This window comes from Oryx dammah, unplaced genomic scaffold (assembly GCF_014754425.2).
Source record: "Oryx dammah isolate SB20612 unplaced genomic scaffold, SCBI_Odam_1.1 HiC_scaffold_2, whole genome shotgun sequence".
Lineage (NCBI taxonomy): Eukaryota > Metazoa > Chordata > Mammalia > Artiodactyla > Bovidae > Oryx > Oryx dammah.
This window is the reverse complement of record NW_024070186.1, coordinates 186,192,223-186,212,268: the sequence shown is the minus strand read 5'-3', so window position 1 is coordinate 186,212,268 and position 20,046 is coordinate 186,192,223. Positions and strand designations below refer to the sequence as shown.

Here is a 20,046-nt window from a genome sequence, read left to right as displayed (position 1 = left end):
AGGAATATTGGAGTGGGTTGCCATGGCTCTCCTCCAGGGTAATTTCCCCACCCAGAGATGGAAACTTTGTCTCTGACGTCTCCTGAATTGGCAGGCAGGTTCTTTATGACTAGCGCCACCTGGGAAATCCATGGATGTTCTTAAGGGCTAGGATTTCAGAGACAGGTCCATGCAATGGAGAGCGGTGCAGGGGCAGAGGCGGGGAGCAGGGGCGGGGGGTGCCTCTTGGGTTATCATTGTCCCTTCAGAGTTTGGTGAGAGGAGGAGTCTTGATGGCATCATGGATGATTCACACATTAAAAAAAAAACCTCATAAAAAAGCACTGCAGAAACGTAGGGCATCATGCCTGATGGCTGTGCCGAACCTGCATTTTGGACGGTGGTTTTCCCCTCTGCTAACTCAAGACCCGCAAGCACGGTGAGCTGGAAGTTTCCATCAGGGATGGGGAGAAAGGCTAGTGTCAGAGTCAGGGGGACTCTAGGGGTGTGAACACAGATCCAAGGGCTGGATCCTCCTCTCAGAGAAACCAGAACCCCCTTGGATGAATCTGGAGGGGTTTTGTAAATAAGCTTCCAGTCAACCAAATAGCCAAAATGGGGATCAAAAAAGCTAACAGGCAGCAGAATGAGGAATCAGACCTTCAGTAAGGCCAAGGAATTTAAAGTCACACCTTAAAAAAAAAAAAAAAATTTGCTTCCCCTCACCTTCAGAATCGACCAGGACTTACAGACACAGAAAGGCCACATCTTGTTATGACTCCAGTTTTTGAAATATTCAGAACAGACACATTCATGGAGATGGAAAGCAGATGAGTGGTGCCAAGGGCTGGAAGATGGGCCACACATGGAGAGTGACTGCTTAATGGATGTGGGGCTTTCCTTTGGGGGTAATGAGTTTCTGAAACTAGATAGGGGTGATGGTTGAGCCACACTGCGAATGCACGTGATGCTATTGTACCTTTAAAGTGGTCGAAAGGTTGATTTTATGTGTATCTTAACATGGTAAAACCAGTGAAAGAAAAAAATCAAGCAGTGTTTTTGAGAAGTTCAAGGTTTGTGGGAGAATCATCTGGACTTCTGGTCAGCCCCACCAAGCCCAGAAAATTAGATCCGTTTAGGGCAGTCCAGGAACCTGCACCACCTGCCCGGTGATTCCTAGGGAGAGGAAACTCACACTCTGCAGAACAATGGCTTTGAGGCAGATGGTTTTGTTTCTCGGGTTTTTTTTTTTTTTTTTTTAATTGGAACATGCCATATGTGCTATTTTCTCGTCCCAGCTGTCACAACCCATGCATTCGCAGTGAGCAGTATGCCCACACCTCAGCAGCTGTTGGCGGGGAGGAGTGTTGGTTCTAAGTGGCTGTGGTGGTGATGGTGCTGCCGACGGCAGCAGAGGCAGTGTTGATGGAGTTGTAGCACTCATCGTCGTAACGGACTGTGGGAGTGAGAGCAGAAGCTAGGAACCCCCGGGTCCTTGTTGAAGGGCTTGATGGGGAGGTTGCTCCATGTGAGGGGTGGGTGGAAGGAAGCCATCAGGATCCCAGTTTGGGCAAGACAAACCCCTCACTGTCTAGACTCAAGTCATCTCCAAGGGGCTCCATCTTTCAGACAAGGTGGAACAAGAAGGCCCGGGCAAAAGCAGAGACTAGCAGTGGCCAACACTGGGATTATGGAGCGTCTGCTCATTTCAGATAAGACCTATTTCATGAGCAGGGGTTAACTCGTCACAGATGGGGTTGGATAAGGGACTGGCTCTAAGTCAGAGCTACTCCGAGAGTGTTCACCAGAATAGCAGTGGCAGCCCCGTGGAGCTTGTTAGAAATGTGAATTCTTGGGCCACACCCCAGACCTACTGGCAATTCTCATGCATATGGCATATATATATGTAAATGTATATATATATATGCATGTATATATACACATATAGCTGATTCACTTTGCTGTACAGCAGAAATTAACACAACATTGTAAATCAGTAATGTGTGCTAAGTCACTTCGGTCATGTCCAACTCTTTGTGACACTATGGACTGGAACCCTCCAGGCTCCTCTGTCCATGGGATTCTCCAGACAAGAATACTGGAGTGAGTTTCCATACCCTCCTCCAGGGGATCTTCCCAACCCAGGAATTGAACCAGCGTCTCTTATGTTTCCTGCACTGGCGGGTGGGTTCTTTACCACTAACACCACCTGGGAAGCCCAACTATATTCCAATAAATTTTTTTAAATTAGTGCATTAAAAAAAAGAAGAAACAACATCTAAACTTGGACTGATTATCTTGAGTCTCCATACCTTGAGGAGAATTGCACATTCAGTAAGTCTCATTGTCAAGACTTGATAACTAGGAGGGTTGAGAGGTAGAGATGGAGTCCAGTCCTGGACAGTGTGGCCACTTCCAAGCTCACATCCTTGTGGTGCCCAGGTTCATGCACATGTTTTGGGAGCACATGGAGATGAGTCTTCTAGGTCAACACTTTTCTTGGAACAGGGTTTAGAGACAAGGGACTAGACTGATGTTTTATTCTCCAATACCACTGAAATTGCAGAGTCTGGATAAAATTCTGTAATAATGATTTTTGCTTTCGTTCTCACTGTCTGTATCTTTCTTGTTGCAATATGTACTCCTAAAGTCTGGATGACGGCTGTTCCTTTTATTGTGAAGAAGCAGATAGAGCTCCCTTCTGGTCCGTTCCGATGAAGGGCAGTAGTTGCCTCTCCCCTCTTGACCTCAAATGTTATTGATCCAAACCTTAAGAAACACAAGCATTCCCAAATGGCTCTAGACCAATTTAGGATTGGATTTGATAACACTCATAGGTAAACATTTATTTTTGCAAAGTTGCTGTTTTAGTCGCTGAGTCATATCCAAATCTTTTTCAAGCCTGTGGACTGTAGCCTGCGAGACCCTTCTATTCAGGGAATTTCCCAGGCAAGCATACTGGAACAGGTTTTCATTTCCTCCTCCAGGGAATCTTCAAGACCCAGGTGGATTCTGTACCACTGAGCCATCAGGGAAGCCCATAGAATTGAGTTTTTATTGTCTTCTCTGAGTCTGCCAGTGAGAAAAATCTTATGTAAAATGTTTTTCTTGCTGTCATTATAATGTCCAGGAGTAGTCCGTCTGTTAAGGATGATAAAGGATCTTAGGTGATGGATGTGACATTTCTTACTGCTGTCAGATTGAGGATTTTTTTCCTTCCATGATGAGCCTGGGGGCCTTGTTTTCATTCGGTTAGCTTGTGGACTTTCTTGCTTTAAACTGAAAAGTGAAAGTGTTAGTCGCTCAGTCGTGTCCAACCCTTTAGGATCCCATGGTAGCCCACCAGGCGCCTCTGTCCATAGAATTCTCCAAGCAAGAACACTGGAGTGGGTAGCCATCCGCCTCTCCAGAGGATCTTCCCAACCCTGAGATCGTACCCCCATCACCTGCATTGCAGGCAGATTCTTTACCATCTGAGCCAAGGAAGTGACTTCTAAATCTCAACACCCTGGTGCCCTCAAGCTGTCACATCTCTGTTCCACCAGGACCAGCTTTTCTAGAAATTAGTCCTGAGCTGTCCTGCTCATTCACTTCTCCCTAAACTCACCCTGTCCCCAAAGGACCCAGCTGTATTCAGAAGGGAATTCTTTTTTTTTTTTTCCTCACTGGTCCCATTGATCTGAATTTGTCTAGATCAAATGGCCTGTTCTTAGCTCTCATTTTCTCTAATGCATTTGACTTTCCTAACTTTGGCTGTTGAACAACTCTTCAAGAATAGGGATTGTATCATTGTTAGCCATGGAGGCGCTCTGTAAATATTTGTGACATGAATTCACAGCTTCTTCTTTTGGAAACTCTACCCTTCATTTGGGCTTCCCAGGTAGACTAGTGGTAAAGAACCCGCCTGCCAATGCGGGAGATGTAAGAGATGCTGGTTTGATCCCTGAGTCAGGAAGATCCCCTGGAGGAGGGCATGGAAACCCACTCTAGTATTCTTGCCAGGAAATCCCATGGACAGATGAATCTGGTGGGCTACAGTCCATGGGGTCACAAAGAGTCAGACAAGACTGAAGTGACTTAGCCCAAACCCTTGGTATGATTCTGCCCCTGTGATGCTGTTTGTAGCTTTTCTCATCCTCTGACTCTGCCCCCTGCCTCCTGAATACACACATTTTCCAAAGTGGGACCTGAAGTCTTCTGGAACTCTACATCTCCTAAGCAGTCATCTCTTCCCACTGTGTCCACAATACTGTGTGCCCTTGTAACCCTTTCCCTCTGTGGCCATTATTATTTATTTTTTTTTTTGGCTCTTAGCTTCTGAATATTAGAATTTTTTGACCATGTCTCATCTCCTTACCCAGAATGTAAGCATCTTGAGAAAGTGCTTGTGTCCAGATTGATTTTAAATCCAGGCAGGGAAACAACCCAATACTTTAGGAGGTCCAGAATCACATACAGGGCCTGGGAAGGGAAGCCTTCTGGGTCATTCATTCTTGGGCCTTGCTAATCGGATGCTGGCATCTCACTGTGTTCCCATGACAGCCCCCAGGCTGTCACTTCAGTTGTTTGGAACAATGTATTCCTAAATCTTGTAAGTTGGAAGCTGGTGACTACTGCTATAGAATGATAGCGGCTAGACTTTAAAATGATATTGATTAGCTAGAAAGATGCATTGTTGTTGATGGAGAGTTAAAGCTAGACCTATATGAATAATATTAATAATAGACCAATTAGTATTAGAAATAAGATTTTGAATGCATATAAAGGGTCTTATATGTAAATCTTATTTCTTCTTTTTTTTTTAATCTTTTCTGGCTGTGCCAGATCCTCCCAGGTGGTGCTAGTGGTCAAGAACCAGTCTGCCTTAGTAGGAGGCATGAGAGACATGGATTTGATCCCTGGGTTGGGAAGATCCCCTGCAGGAGGAAATGGCAACCCAGAGGGCATTTGCTAAAAGTTGCTGTGTATAAGTAGCAAGTGAGGGGTCTGTACAACATTTGTAAAGACAATCTTTGGCGTTTTTCTAGAGCACAGTCAGAGGTGACAATGTCTCCTAACGTACTGTCTGTGGGCCACTCCCATCTGAGTCACCTGGGCTGTTTCCAGATCTGGAAACTCTCCCAGGTCAGGGTGGGTCCTTGGAGTGTGTGTATTTTGGAATTCCCTCTCTGTCAACTCTTCCCTGCTTGTCTTTCTACACCTGCTGATTTTCCCCCCATTTTTATCGAGATACAATTGATATACAGCACTATGTAAGTTTAGGGTGTGCAGTATAATGATTTGCCTGACATATATTGTGAAGCTTCCCTGGTGGCTCAGCCGGTAAAGAATCTGCCTGCAATACAGGAGACCTGGATTCAGTCCCTGAGTTGGGAAGATCCCCTGGAGAAGGGAAAGGCTACCCCCTCCAGTATTCTGGCCTGGAGAATTCTATGGATTGTATAGTCCATGGGGTCACAAAGAGTCAGACATGACTGAGTGACTTTCACTTTCATATTGTGAAGTAATTGCTGCAGTAAGCTTAGTTAACATCCTTGTCTCATACTGCTATTAAAAAATAGAAACAAAAACTGTGGGGTTTTTTTCCCTTGTGATGAGATGATGATTCTCAAGGACACAAGGGTATCCCTTTATGTCTGTGGAGTTAGACACGTTTGGCCTGTGGTTCATCTCTTCTGCTCCTCGGTTGTGCCCTTGGAACAGGTTAGCCTCCCTAAGACTGTTCTTTTTAAAAAATGTTTATTTGTATTTATGTATTTATTTATTTTTGGCTGTGCTGGGTCTTTGTTGCTATGCAAGGGCTTTCTCTAATTGCAGACTACAGGAGCTACTCTATTTACTGTGCAAGGGCTTCTCATTACAGTGGCTGCTCTTGTTGTGGAGCAGGGGCGTCAGAGCGCAGGCTCAGTAGATGTGGTACATGAGCTTAGTTGCCCTGCAGCTTGTGAGGTCTTACCCAGGGATCAAAGCCATGTCCCCTGCATTGCAAGGTGGATTCTTAACCACTGGACCACCAGGGCAGCCCACTTCCTAAGACTGTTCTTAATTTGCAAAGTGGAATTCCTCTAGTAAATTAATGGGATTAATCTAGCAACCACCTAGGTTGCTGTAAGGATTAAATTAGATCATATAAATAATGCTGTTTGTACCACCTGCTGGTGGCAGAAGGGAGCGTTCAATCCTGTTGGCGTTTCTTTTGCCATCACTGTAGCGCTTCTACGGCTAGGTGAAGATTTGACATCCTATGACCAAAGCACAAACCCTGCTAATGTTGCATCTAGGGTGTAACTATGGGTCTGGACCTCCCAGAACACATCCCGTGAGGACTAGTGTATGTGCAGGTGGAAAAAACCATATAAAGTGGATAAACAGGACCCAGGAGACAGTGCAAGCACAGGAATGCTGGCCAAGGAAGGAGGAGGGAGCAGAAAGAAAAGAAATCTCAAAGGACATCAGTCAGAGATGTCTTCTGACTCACACAGACCCAGTTGTCCTTTTTACTAAAATGACTAACATGCAAACTTTTCTGGAGTCTTTGGACTATCTGAAGATGCATTAGCCGCACAATGGGTTGGATGCACATTTGACCTGTTTATGGATCTTCCTGCGTTTTGTTATTTGCAGAGGAGCTGAAGGCCCCCTTGGAGGAGTATGTCCACAAACGCTACCCCGGGCTGGTGAAGGTGGTGAGAAACCAGAAAAGAGAAGGACTGATCCGAGCTCGTATTGAGGGCTGGAAGGTGGCCACTGGCCAGGTCACCGGCTTCTTTGATGCCCACGTGGAGTTCACTGCTGGCTGGTAGGTCACAAGCTAAAACCCGGAAGCACTTGGGACCTACAGCATGGTCAGGAGATCTGGAGTCTGGGAGGTGGGCGCACTTTGCCTGTTTCTTCTGGGGCCCCGGGAAGAATGGGGAAGGGCGGGTGAAAAGAAGGTGAGACCATAGTTTGTGATAAAACTGGGAAGCAGGGAGAAATACATCTGCTGTTTACTCAGTCTATCATCGTCATCCTTGCCATCATCATCCTATCCTATCAGGGTCATCATCATTACCATCATGAAAATCCCTGTGAAAATGATATATTAGTTAGACAGAACTCAAGATGCCCCTTGCTAAGAAGACAAGGCAGTCATATTCCTGATGTTCTCTTTTGCTGATTTGTTTGTTTCCATTTCTGGGGAGGATGGTTAACTATTACAGGGGGGGAAAAGATTCATTTATAATTCTGCCTACTCAGGCAAAGCTTCCTAGAATTTATGGGATCGTCTTTAACATCATTTAGAGGAAGAGAAGGGTTTCTCTATGCCAACATGCCCGGCCTGACTTCCTGGTAAAAAGAACAATATGAGAGAAATTGGGGGGCACACATGGAGGAGAAGATTCTGTATATAAGAGAGTAAAGCATCCAAAATGCCCAAATCAGTCAATGAGCATGTTAAAATTAAGTTCAAGCTTTACAGTTATATGATTATTTCTAACTGCTGCTGCTGCTGCTGCTGTGTCGCTTCAGTTGTGTCCGACTCTGTGCGACCCCAGAGATGGCAGCCCACCAGGCTCCCCCGTCCCTGGGATTCTCCAGGCAAGAACACTGGAGTGGGTTGCCATTTCTAACTAACCAATGGTAAATCAAGTCAGAGGTTAAACCCCTACCCCAGATTGCAGAGGGTTAGTAAGAAGCAGAGTCTTTAACTTCATTAACGTTGGGACTTCCCTGGTGATCCAGTGGTTGATGCCCCATGCTTCCACTACAAGGGATCCAAGTTTGATCCTTGTTTTAACTAAGATCCCTTGTGCCACCCGATACAGCCAAAAAAAAGGAATGATAGCATCTCGAATATGAGCGGTCTCACAGTACCCTATTTGAAAAGCCCATGTCCCATCACTAATTAAACACTGAAATGTCTATTCTTCATTTGAAATCAACTTTAAAATCCTTTTAATGGCCAGATAAAAGGAGGGTTTTGCACATGAGCACACAATGTTTTGGAACCTGGGGTCACTGTAAACACTGGCCCTTTCCCGTACACACAGGCATCTGTTACCATCTCAGAGCCCAGTTTTCGTCCTTGTTTTTTTCTGTTGCTGTCAGACCCTGATACACACAGTTGTTGGTCTACAGCCCTGACCTCTCCTGAGCCTCGTTGTTATCTTGTAATCATTCTCAAAGTGTGGTCCCCAGACCAGCATCATCTGGAAACGTGTTAGAAATATATATCCTGGGTTCCACCCAGACCTATGACATCAGAAGCTCGAGGGGTGGGACCCAGTAATCTGCTTTAACCAGCCCCGACCCAAAGACTCTGCTGCTCACTCAAGTTTGGGAACTCTTGAGCAAGAATCCTTCTGAACACATGGAGCCTTAGCCTTGCCCTGTCTCACCTTTTCCTCCACATCATCCTCTCCTCATTTCTTTCCTGTCCAATCAGGTGGCACCACCATGCCCCCATCACTCAGTTCTCTCTCCATCATGTTGTGTTAACTTATCCAATCCCCCTCCAGCTTTAGCTGGTTTTGCCTTCTATTTCGCATGTCCACCTGTTCCTCTCTGTCTTGACCTCCACATTCCTGGACAGCATGTCATCGGAGTGACTTAAATATGGTGGAGAAGATGGTCTAAGAGTGGAAGGGATGAGTTGTCTACTGGGAGAAATCAAGGCAGGCTTCTTGGGAGAAGAAGAGAGGTGGCACTCTATGTGGGTGGCTAGACTTCCTGCCCAGGCACAAGGGCATTCCTGGAGGACAACAGCAAGAGTGAGGACTTGGAAGGGGCAGAGCTCTGAAGCACATCTAGAAATCGTGAGTCGGTCCCATTTGGCATCAGCTTCTATGGCGTGTGCAAAAGTATCAGAGGCAGTAAATGGCTCCGGGTATATTTTATTGCTCGTTTTAAATAGAAAGATGAGATGTGCCAACAGGTAATTCAATAGCTGCAAATGAAAAGAGATGGGATGGAGGCCGAGCTTTCTCATTATTCTTCCAAATAATGCAGAGGAATGGGATTTTCGCTTGACTCCCTTCCAAAGCCTGTGCTCTGTTCTAAGCAGGGAGATTAATGCCCTGGTTTCTGAGAGCCATCTTTTCCTTCTCGAATGTGGGAAATGATCCCTTCCTACATCTGCCTCGGAGAACACACCCTGGCAAGGGTGTCTGGCCATCTGCTTTCTCCTGAGCTGGCAGGGCTGCTCCTTGAACCCTGAGCCAGGTCCCTGCCTCTCTCCTGCTGCAGCCCCGAGGAGGCAGGCTCGCTGAGAGGCAGGATTCTGCCCACTTTTGCATTCAATTAGTTCCTGCCTGCCATCCCGAACCCATCCAATTAGATGCCTTTTAAGAAATCAATTAAATAATCAATTAAAACAACTGAAATAGTCACAGGCACAAAGAAGCTAGTGAAATGCATATTGAAACCAGGCCATCAAGGGTAGAAGTGACCTATTTGGGGAAAGACAATTCAGCTCCTGCAGGAAAAAGAAAACCGAAAAAAAAAAAAAAAAGAAAACCGGAGGCATCGGCCAGTGCCAGAGGGGAAACTGAAAACTATGAAACTGCAGGGCAGTGCAGATTCTCTCAGGAGGGCCTGGCCTTGACTTAGACACTGTGGGTATAAAAGACAGGCCAGACTTGCTGGGCCAGAGGCCCTGGGTTCTCAGTTCTTGCCTCCGGCCTTTCAAGCCAGCACAGGTGACACTGTGGTGACCCCACAGGGCCGAGGGCTTGAGCTGCAGGCTACGGGGCTCGTTTAAAGCCACCTGATCCATTTGGAGCCGCCTCCCTGTGAGTTCCAGCGTGCCCAAAGCCCAGCCTTCAGCTAGGATGCTTCTGTTCATTGTGGTCTTGAGGTCTGAGCCAGTGGGGGTGCAGGTGAGCCTCAGGAGTGAGATTTTTTATTTATTTATTTATGGTTTGGCTGTAGTAGGTCTTTGTTACTGCACTCGAGCTTTTTCTAATTGCGGCGAGAGGGGTCTACTCTTCACTGGGTGCACAGGCTTCTCATTGTGGTGGCTTCTCTGGTTGCAGAGCACGGGCTCTGCGGAGCCCGTGATGCTAACTTTTGACCTGAGTTGATATTGCAGAGTCTACTGAAGGATGTTTCCCAGTAGTTCCCGGGCTCTAGAGCACTGGCTCAGTGATCGCGGTGCCCCAGGCTAGTTGCCCCACCACATGTGGGGTCTTCCCGGACCAGGGATGGAACTGGTGTCCCTGCTATTGCAGGGTGGATTCTTAACCACTGGACTACCAGGGAAGCCCAGGAGAGAGATTTTTATTTCTACTTCTCTGTGTTTCAGGGCCGAACCGGTCCTCTCACGGATCCAGGAGAACCGGAAGCGTGTGATCCTCCCCTCCATCGACAACATCAAGCAGGACACCTTCGAGGTGCAGCGGTATGAGAACTCGGCCCACGGGTACAGCTGGGAGCTATGGTGCATGTACATCAGCCCCCCGAAAGACTGGTGGGACGCCGGAGACCCTTCCCTCCCCATCAGGTCTGTGCCAACTGCGCGTCCCCTGCAGGCCTTTGCGTCCCCAGATCCCAGGCCAGGGAGGGAGGGAGACAGGCTGGGAGAAACCACCTGGGGATGGAGCCGCAGTGGGGAAAACAGCTGCTTGAGGATTTGGGATGCTTTCCCACTGAAGTTTTCTTGTTGAGAAAGGATGCTGCATTTTGCTTCTTTTTCACTAAAAATTTTCTGCCTCAGCTTATCAAACAGCAGTCCTGAAGGATGGCAGTCAATAGGAATGCTCACACTTTTTTATTCTTCCTCATATTCTGTTGAACTGTGTTTAGGAGCTTTTAAGCGTGGAGTTGAAAAGGTATTAATTCCTGGGACTTTTCCATACTTGGATGCTTTACAATTGCCGTGATATAGGAACACTTAGACAAAGGACATTTTTTGTGTGGCACCTGCCCCCCTCCATGGGTAATCCAGGGCCTTTGGACAGCTTGGTATGACTTTTGCCCCAAACCCCAGCCAGCTTCCCTTGGAGGCAAGGAGATAAGTCCTTTGTGGTGGACCAGTTGGGAAGGTGAAATATAAGGGATGGTGAATGAAGTTGGTAGATTTTGATGCCATATTCCTTTCCTGTGGCTGCTATAATAAATCAACATGGATTTACTGGCTTAAAACTGCAGGCCCCAGCCTTTTTGGCACCAGGGAGCAGTTTTGTAGAAGACAGTTTTTCTACAGATCCGGAGTGGGGGAGATGGTTTCAGGATGATTGGAGCCCATTACACTTACTGTGCACTTTATTTCTATTATTATTACATTGTGATATATAATGAAGTGGACTTCCCTGGTGGCTCAGATGGTAAAGAATCTGCCTGCAACGCAGGAGACCAAGGTTAGATAACTGGGTCAGGAAGATCCCCTGGATAAAGGAATGGTTATCCACTCCAGTATTCTTGCCTAGAGAATTCCATGGACAGAGGAGCCTGGTGGGCTACAGTTCACGGTGTCGCAAAGAGTCGGGCATGACTGAGTGACTAATGCTTTCACTTTGATAAAATGAAATAATTATACACCGTATACACTATTATTCACCATAACGCAGGATCAGATCATTCGGTGTTAGGTTCTCATAGTTCAGTTCAGTTCAGTTCAGTCGCTCAGTCGTGTCCGACTCTTTGAGACCCCATGAATCGCAGCACGCCAGGCCTCCCTGTCCATCACCAGCTCCCGGAGTTCACTCAGACTCACGTCCATCAAGTCGTGATGCCATCCAGCCATCTCATCCTCGGTCGTCCCCTTCTCCTCCTGCCCCCAATCCCTCCCAGCATCAGAGTCTTTTCCAATGAGTCAACTCTTCCTATGAGGTGGCCAGGGTACTGGAGTTTCAGCTTTAGCATCATTCCTTCCAAAGAAATCCCAGGGCTGATCTCCTTCAGAATGGACTGGTTGGATCTCCTTGCAGTCCAAGGGACTCTCAAGAGTCTTCTCCAACACCACAGTTCAAACGCATCAATTCTTCGGCGCTCAGCCTTCTTCACAGTCCAACTCTCACATCCATACATGACCACAGGAAAAACCATAGCCTTGACTAGACGGACCTTAGTCGGCAAAGTAATGTCTCTGCTTTTGAATATACTATCTAGGTTGATCATAACCTTTCTTCCAAGGAGTAAGCGTCTTTTAGTCTCATGGCTGCAGTCACCATCTGCAGTGATTTTTGGAGCCCCCCAAAATAAAGTCTGACACTGTTTCCACTGTTTCCCCATCTATTTCCCAGGTTCTCATAAGGAAGCGCACAACCTAAGTCCTTCACACGCATAGTGCACAGTAGAGTTCAAACTCCCATGAGAATCTAATGCCTCCTCTGATCTGATGGGAGGAAATGCAAGTGACGGGGAGCTGCTGTAAACACAGTGAAGCTTTGCTCTCTCGCCTGCCTGCGGCTCTCCTCCTGCTGGGCAGCCCAGTCCCTAACAGGGCACAGACCGGTCCCGGTTCATGGCCCAAGGGTTGGGGACCCCTGGCTTAAAACACAGAAATGTATTTTCTTATATCCTACAGGCAGTAATCTGCAGTGACCCTTACAGAGCTCAACGCAAGGTGTCTGCAGGTGGGTTCTCCTGGAGACTGGAAGGGAGAATCCACTTCCTTGCCTTTTCCAGCTTCTAAAGGCTGTTTCATTCCTTGGCTCATGGCTACTGCATCACTTTCTCCCCCTGCTTCCTTCATCACGTGGCCACCTTCTTCCTGTGACTTTCCTGACTTCCTCCCATAGGGGCCTTTGTGATGACAATTAGGATCAATGTGAATAACCCACAACAATCTCTCTCTTCTTGAGATCCTGTACTTAATCATATCTGTGAAGCCATTTTTTCCATATAAGGTAACATAAGCAGGTTCCAGAGATGAGATATGGATATTTTTCAGGAGGAAGGGGGCAGAGGGTGTTGTTCAACCCACCACAAATGCTTTGATTTTCAAACAAGGTGTTACCCGAGTTATGGTTCAATATTTTTTATGAGTTCTATGTGAGAATCAAAACTGATTTAATATCTTCATGGTTCTATGTTCAAAGAGATGGAAGGGGCCATGTTATTCATTCTTTGCCCTTGTTTTGGGGATGTGTTTGTTGGTATAAAGGGGCAACTGTGGAACAGGAGTGAGGATTTTCTGCAAGGATCCATGAAGTTCTTTCTTAGTTTATAAAATTTTGTTAAACCAGAGTAGGGTTTTGAAATGGACAGACACCTGTTCAAACCAGTCAATCCTAAAGGAAATCAACCCTGAATAATCATTGGAAGGACTAATGAAGCTGAAGCTCTAATGCTTTGGCCACCGGATGCAAAGAGATGACTCACTGGAAAAGACCTTGATGCTGGGGAAGATTGAATGCAAAAGAACAGAGTGGCAGAGGATGAGATGGTTAGATAGCACCACCAACTCAATGGATATGAATCTGAACAAACTCCGGGAGAGAGTGAAGGACAGGAAAGCCTGGCATGCTGCAGTCCATGGGATCACAAAGAATCAGACACGACTTAGTGACTGAACAACCCTTGTTCCATATTCTCTTATTTTCTAGCAGATTGAAAGCTGACAGACTGTATTAGGGTAGAGCTACCGATGAGCCGATTTTACGTAACAGAGAAGGTAACCTTTGGGGCTAATAACTTGCTCAGCTGGGGATGTCTCAGTTCCCATCCCAGCCTAGATGTTCAGTGGCTTCATATACTGTGGCAGGGCTGCACTCTCAGATTTCTGCAAATAATAATGTAGACTCATCACTAAGGTATTATCTGAAAACCAAAGCATAACCTTAAGGGATATTTGGTTGAGATATCCTTTCACACCCATCAGGATGGCTACCATAGTTTTTAAAAAGGTAAATAACAAGGGTTGGCAAGAATGTGGAGAAGTTGGAATCCTTGAGTATTGCTGGTGGGGAGATAAAAAGGTGTAGCTGCTATGGAAAACAGTGTAATCATCCTTAAAAATTAAAAATAGAGTTATCATATGGTCCAGCAGTTCTGCTTATGGGTATATACCCCAAAAGAATTGAAAGCAAGGTCTCAAAAGAATATTTGCACACTCGTGTTCATAGCAGTGTTATTCACAATCAACAAAAGGTGGAAGTAACCTAAAGGTCCATCAACAGATAAATGGATAAACAAAATTAAAATGAAATATTATTCAACCTTAAGAAAATGAAAGAGGACTTCCCTGGTGGTACAGTGGATAGGGATCCGCTTGCCACTGCAGGGGACACGGGTTCGATCCTTGGTCTGGGACCATCCCACATGCTGAGGATCAACTAAAGCCCGTGCGCCACAACTACTGAACCTGCCCTTTAGAGCGGACTACTGAAGCCCATATGCCCTGGAGCCCTTGCCTCTCAATGAGAGAGATCACCAGAATGAGAAGCTCATGCAGTGCAGCTAGAGAGTAGCCCCGCTCACCACGACTAGAGAAAGCCCACGTGAGACAGGGAAGATGCAGTGTACCCAAAAATCAATCAATAAATAATTAAAAAAAAAAAAAGAAAGAAGGAAATTTTGACTCATGCTACAACATGGATGACCCTTGGGCACTATATGCTAAGTGAAATAAACCAGTCATGGAAAGACAGATGCTATATGAGTTCACTCCTATGAAGTACCTAGAATAGCCAAATTCAGAGAGATGGGGTAGAGTGGTGGTTTCCTGGGGCCGGGAAGAATGGGAAAATGGGTACTTGTTATTTAGTGGGTGTAGGGTTTCAGTTTTGCCAGATGAAGTTAGTTCTGGAATCTGGTTGCACAGTCTGCAAATGTCTTTAACGCTGCTGAACTGTACACATAAAAATGATTAAGAACAGTACATTTTGTGTTATGCGTATTGCAACGGGATTAAAATGGGACATGCCTAAAGACCCCAAGGCCTTCAGATCTTGAAGGGACAGGGTTCAGGCGATGGATTCAAAGTCAGTTTCATATTTCTGGCCATGCACTGCTTCCTCCCTGACACACAGGGAGGCTGGCCTCCAGCCGTGACAGATAAGGGAATGAAAGTGTGGCAGTGGCAAAGAAATGGATACAGTGCAGTCTTTGGGCTTCCCAGGTGGCTCGGTGGTGGAGGATCTGCCTGCTGACGCAGCAGATGCAGGAGACCCCACTTTGATCCCTAGGTTGAGAAGATCACCTTGAGGAAGAAATGGCAACCCATTCCCATATTTTTGCCAGGAAAATTCCATGAACAGAGGAGCCTGGTGAGCTACAGTCCATGGGATCACAAAAGAGTCGGACGTAACTGAGCTACTGAGTCCGCATACACACACACACACACACACACACACACACACACACACAAAGTGCTTTATAATACCCAGAACACACAACTATCCCTACATACGTGAGGCACTAGGCAAAAATTGATCTTGTATTTTATGTAACATTAAGATGATTAATATGCATTTTTAAAAGACTCAAAAAATGGAGTCATGATCATGAGTCGCATCTCATGACATGCATCTCTGATGTACACAATAGAATCGAATATTAATGATCTCTTTTTAAAGTATCATAACTTATGAAATGCTTAATTTGTTAATAGTTGATGGAGCTATTTAACTGAAGGAAGGACTTTTTATGGCCCTTCTGATGTTGTTAAGCAGATACAATACTCTTTCTTAAATGTCAGGATGTGATGGTTTCCCATTCTCCTTGTGATTTCAGTATTTTAATAGTAATGGTTTTAATCTGGTAAAGGATGGGGTGAAGAGAACTTTTTCACCACCCAAATGACATTAGATTGGATGAATCTTTAGCTACTGAGTCTTCCCAGTAGACAATACAAATACAGGAGATGCTGCATTCAGGGGATGCATATTCTTTCTGTTTCACTCTTTTCTTTCTCTTTCTCCCTGTATATCTTTTTTTCCTTCCTGTTTGGTAATCAGGGCCAAAAAACAAAACACACAAAAACATACTGCTAGATATTCAACCTGTTTCTCCCAGTGGAAGATCCTTTCTTTATCATTCTTAATTCATTACTAGTCTGCATGCTTTATGAAGCCAGGCCTGTAGCTTTTCTGTTGTAATCTGGAGAATAATAAGTACTAGGCACTTCGCAGGGATACTGAAACCGTTTAGTGAATGAAGAAATGGATGAGGGATGGATCAGCATCTTTTCTGGCTTCCGTGTCTGGTTTCCAGGATTCCCACATCTTTGTCCTAAACGGGAGGAGAGGGGGCTACTTTCACACACAGGGTCCCCATCTGTCCCGCCAGCCACCTTTCCCTTGCTTAGCATGAGTCGGGCACCAATGAGGGTGTTTCTCCACTGCCAGGATCGCTGACCACCAGGCTTGGGGTTAGATGGTAGGACAGCACCCTCTCTGCTTGGAGAGGGGATTCAGGGTACAGCTCACTGCAGAGAATCTCTCCAGACACATCCCTCTCCCAGACTTCACTTACTCACTCTCATTTGTCAGCTAGCTGGTTTTTGATTATCTGCTTTGGACCTCTTTTTGCGTGATTTCTTGGAATACAGCGTCTATCACCTGAACATCCTCAGCCCCAATATGGACATGGTGGTTTTGTTGCTGTCATACCTGACTCTTTCGACCCTGTGGACTGTAGCCCGCCAGGCTCCTCTGTCCATGGGATTTCCTAGGCAAGAATACCAGAGTGGATTGCCTTTTCCTTCTCCAAAGGATCTCCCCAACCCAGGGATCGAACCCCGGTCTCCTGCATTGCGGGATGGACTCCTGAACTGCAAGTGGATTCTTTACCAACTGAGCTACGAGGGAAATACAATATGGGCATAATAGGTCCCATTTTAACACAGTACCTACAGCTGAGGGCACGAAGCAAGGAGAGAAGGAGGATGTGAGGACACAGAAAGGAGGGGTGGCGCTGATTGGGAAGGAAGAACCTGAAGAGGGAGTAGGGGGTGGAGTCAAGGACACAAGAGTGGTTTGGTCTTGAAGAGCCGGAAGAGAGAGCTTATGCTGGGTGACCCACATTTTCCTTACAAATTGAGAGGAAATCATTGCTAAGAGTAAAAGGTAGATCTTGAATTAGGTGCTACAGGAAAAAATGACAAAAGTCTCTGAGGTGGATGAGCCTAGAGCCTGTTATACAGAGTGAACTAGTCAAAAAAGAGAAAAACAAATATTGTATATTAATGCATATATATGGAGCCAGAAAAAAATGGTACTGATGAAACTATTTGTAGAGCAGGAATTGAGACACAAGACATAGAGTACAGGCTTGTGGGCCTGGAGGGGGAAGGAAAGGAGAGCGGCATTGAAACATACACACTACCACGTGTAAGTGTTTAGCACAGGGAGCTCACTCAGTGCTCTGTGATGGTCTGGAGGGGTGGGATGGGGAAGGTGGGTGGGAGGGAGGCTCAAGAGAGAGGGGATATATGTATATTAATGGCTGATTCACATAGTTGTATGGCAGAAACCAGCACAACATTGTAAAGCAATTATCCTCCTATTAAAAACACATTAAAAAATAAAGATCTGGAATAATTGCTAAGAGGAATGGGAATGGGTGAGCTGACCAGGAACCCCAAAACTAACTGATGACTGCTTTGGGGGCCGAGAAATGTAAAATCAATAGATTTTCCATGACGGTTTCTTGACAAAAAAACTGCTATGAACTCCATTGTGCTTTAATGCCAAATTAAACTGTATTATTCATACATTATGTCCATAGATGTGAAAAATAGTAGCAACGATAAAGAAGAGGGATATAATATCTTTAGCCTGAAGGCACCATGAATTCCTGGGCACCTGCCTTAGCTCAGCAGCCTTCAGAGGTCTGTAGCTCACGACTTGGGAACCGCTGATCTTCACAGTTCTTTCCAGCTGTATAATCTCATGACTTTGACCATGGGAGGGAAGGGTGTGTGGAGTTGTCAGAGGTGGGATGTTTTACAGCACATTGCTTTCAGGGCACTGGCTGAAGCTGAGTCATCAGGCATCTTCTGGGATGTGCCAGTGGTGCCCGCCTGCTCTGTGTTAGGTGACCCTGTAATTAGTGACATTACTCATTAATAACTAATTCAAGCTGATGATTAACAATTAGCAATCCTTAATCCAACATATAATTTGATCATAAATTACAAGGTACAGGGACCATTAGAGCCTGTTAGACTCTGAGAGTTGAAAGGGCTGTCCTGGAAATGTATAGCTGTTGGAATCTCAAATTCTGTGTGCAAATGTATACAAAAGGAGAAGGTAATTTTTTTCCTGTAGAGGAAGAATGACTAGCTTACAGAGAGGAAATCTTTAAATGAAGAATCAGGTTTTCTTAGACTTGGAAACAACGCTGTCATTCCTGATAGCTCAGTTGGTAAAGAATCCACTTGCAGTGCAGGAGACCCCAGTTCGATTCCTGGGTCGGGAAGATCCGCTGGTGAAGGGATAGCTACCCACTGCAGTATTCTTGGGCTTCCCTTGTGGCTCAGCTGGTAAAGAAGCTGCCTGCCATGCGGAAGACCTGGGTTTGATCTCTGGGTTGGGAAGATCCCCTGGAGAAGGGAAGGGCTACCCACTCCAGTATCCTGGCCTGGAGAATTCCATGGACTGTATAGTCCATGGGGTCACAAAGAGTTGGACATGACTGAGTGCCTTTCACTTTCATTTTCCTGTGCATCAGCAAATATATTTTAGGAACCAACCATGTGCTCAGCCTTGTGGTGGAAACTTCCAGGGCTGGAGGGTCATAATGATAGATTGCACGATCCTCTTGGGGGGGTTCCTGGACTAGTTGGAGACAGAGGGCTCAAGTGTGCATAATCACACATTAGTGCAGGTAAAAGGATTTGTCGAAGGGGGGAAGCTTTGTGAGTGCAGTGGTTTTGGGTGTCTGTGCGTGTGCTGTTTGCTCCGTCATGTCTGACTCTTTGTGACCCCGTGGACTGTAGCCTGCCAGGCTCTTCTGACCATGGAATTCTCCAGGCAAGAATACTGGAGTGGATTGTCATTTCCTTCTTCAAAGAATCTTCTCGACCCAGGTATCCAACCCACATCTCTTGTGCCTCCTGCATTGGCAGGTCACTGAGCAACCTGGAGTGGTTAGGAAAGCTTATAAAAACCATCAGTAATGCTGGAATTTCCTATGTGCCTGCATTTTTCTTTTTTTACACAATACAAATCCATGTACACCTCCTACTAGCCCTGCGAGATAAGTATTCTTACCATTCTCATTTCACAGGTATGCTACTGAGGCACAGGGGCAGCGCTTTCTTTATTCAAGGTTGCATGTCCAGTAAGAGATGAATCTGGAATTTGGATATAGTGGGTTCAGAGTCTATGCCCTTCCACACTGTGCTCTTTCTTCTGGAAAGGGGGTGACTTGTTGAGTCTTGCAAGCTGCAGGGGATTTTCCCTGGCAAAGAATATGGGAGATGACACAATTCGAGGTCAGCTTAGAAAATGAGTGTGTTTGAAGTCTCCGTGACTACCCTCGGGTTTGACAATCCATTAGAAGGATTCATACTGCTCAGAAAAGCAATCATGCTCATGGTTATGGATTATTTCAGTGAAAGAATACATATTAGAATCAGCCAAGCAAAAAGAGGCATATGGCTGAGTCCAGGAGAAGCCAACCATGAGCTTCTGGTTGTCCTCTCCCTGTGGAGTTGCACAGATGGTGCTTTAGTCTCCCAGAGGTGACATGTAACAACACATAAGGATTGCCAACTGGGGAAGCTCACTAGAGCCTTGGTATTCCTGGTTTTTACTGGGAGTCAGTCCTGTAGGCTTGGAGCACCCATGTGATTGAACTTGGCTACTCAATCTCCACTCCTCCCCTCCTCCCTCTGCAGAAGTTGAGCTAATTACAGCATGACCCAGGGCCTCAGAGATACCCTTATTGGGAAGGCTATTCCAAGGGTTTAATGGTTATCTTCCAGGAGCCTGGCAAGGGTCAGTTCTTTCTTTGGGATGTGCAGAGTTTGGGCAACTCAAGTCCACTGAGTTCCTCTACTGACAGCACAGCAAAGATGTTGTGGGTGTTTAGGGTTGGGTATGGAGACAAAGGTAGAGAATGTGCATTTAAAAATGAAGGGAAAAATAAAGTAGAGGGAAGATGAAAGACTGAGTAACTTGAAACAGGAGATCCAAT

General features: G+C 45.9%; 1 protein-coding gene across 1 annotated transcript in view; it reads left to right on the top strand.

Moving 5' to 3' along the window:
• Positions 1 to 20,046, top strand: part of GALNT17 (polypeptide N-acetylgalactosaminyltransferase 17) — a 439,450-nt gene that overhangs the window by 237,766 nt on the left and 181,638 nt on the right. The window contains exons 4-5 of the mRNA XM_040260662.1: positions 6,604 to 6,778; positions 10,265 to 10,462. Of these exons, the coding sequence (XP_040116596.1) occupies positions 6,604 to 6,778; positions 10,265 to 10,462 (373 nt within the window). The remainder of the gene's footprint in view (positions 1 to 6,603; positions 6,779 to 10,264; positions 10,463 to 20,046) is intronic.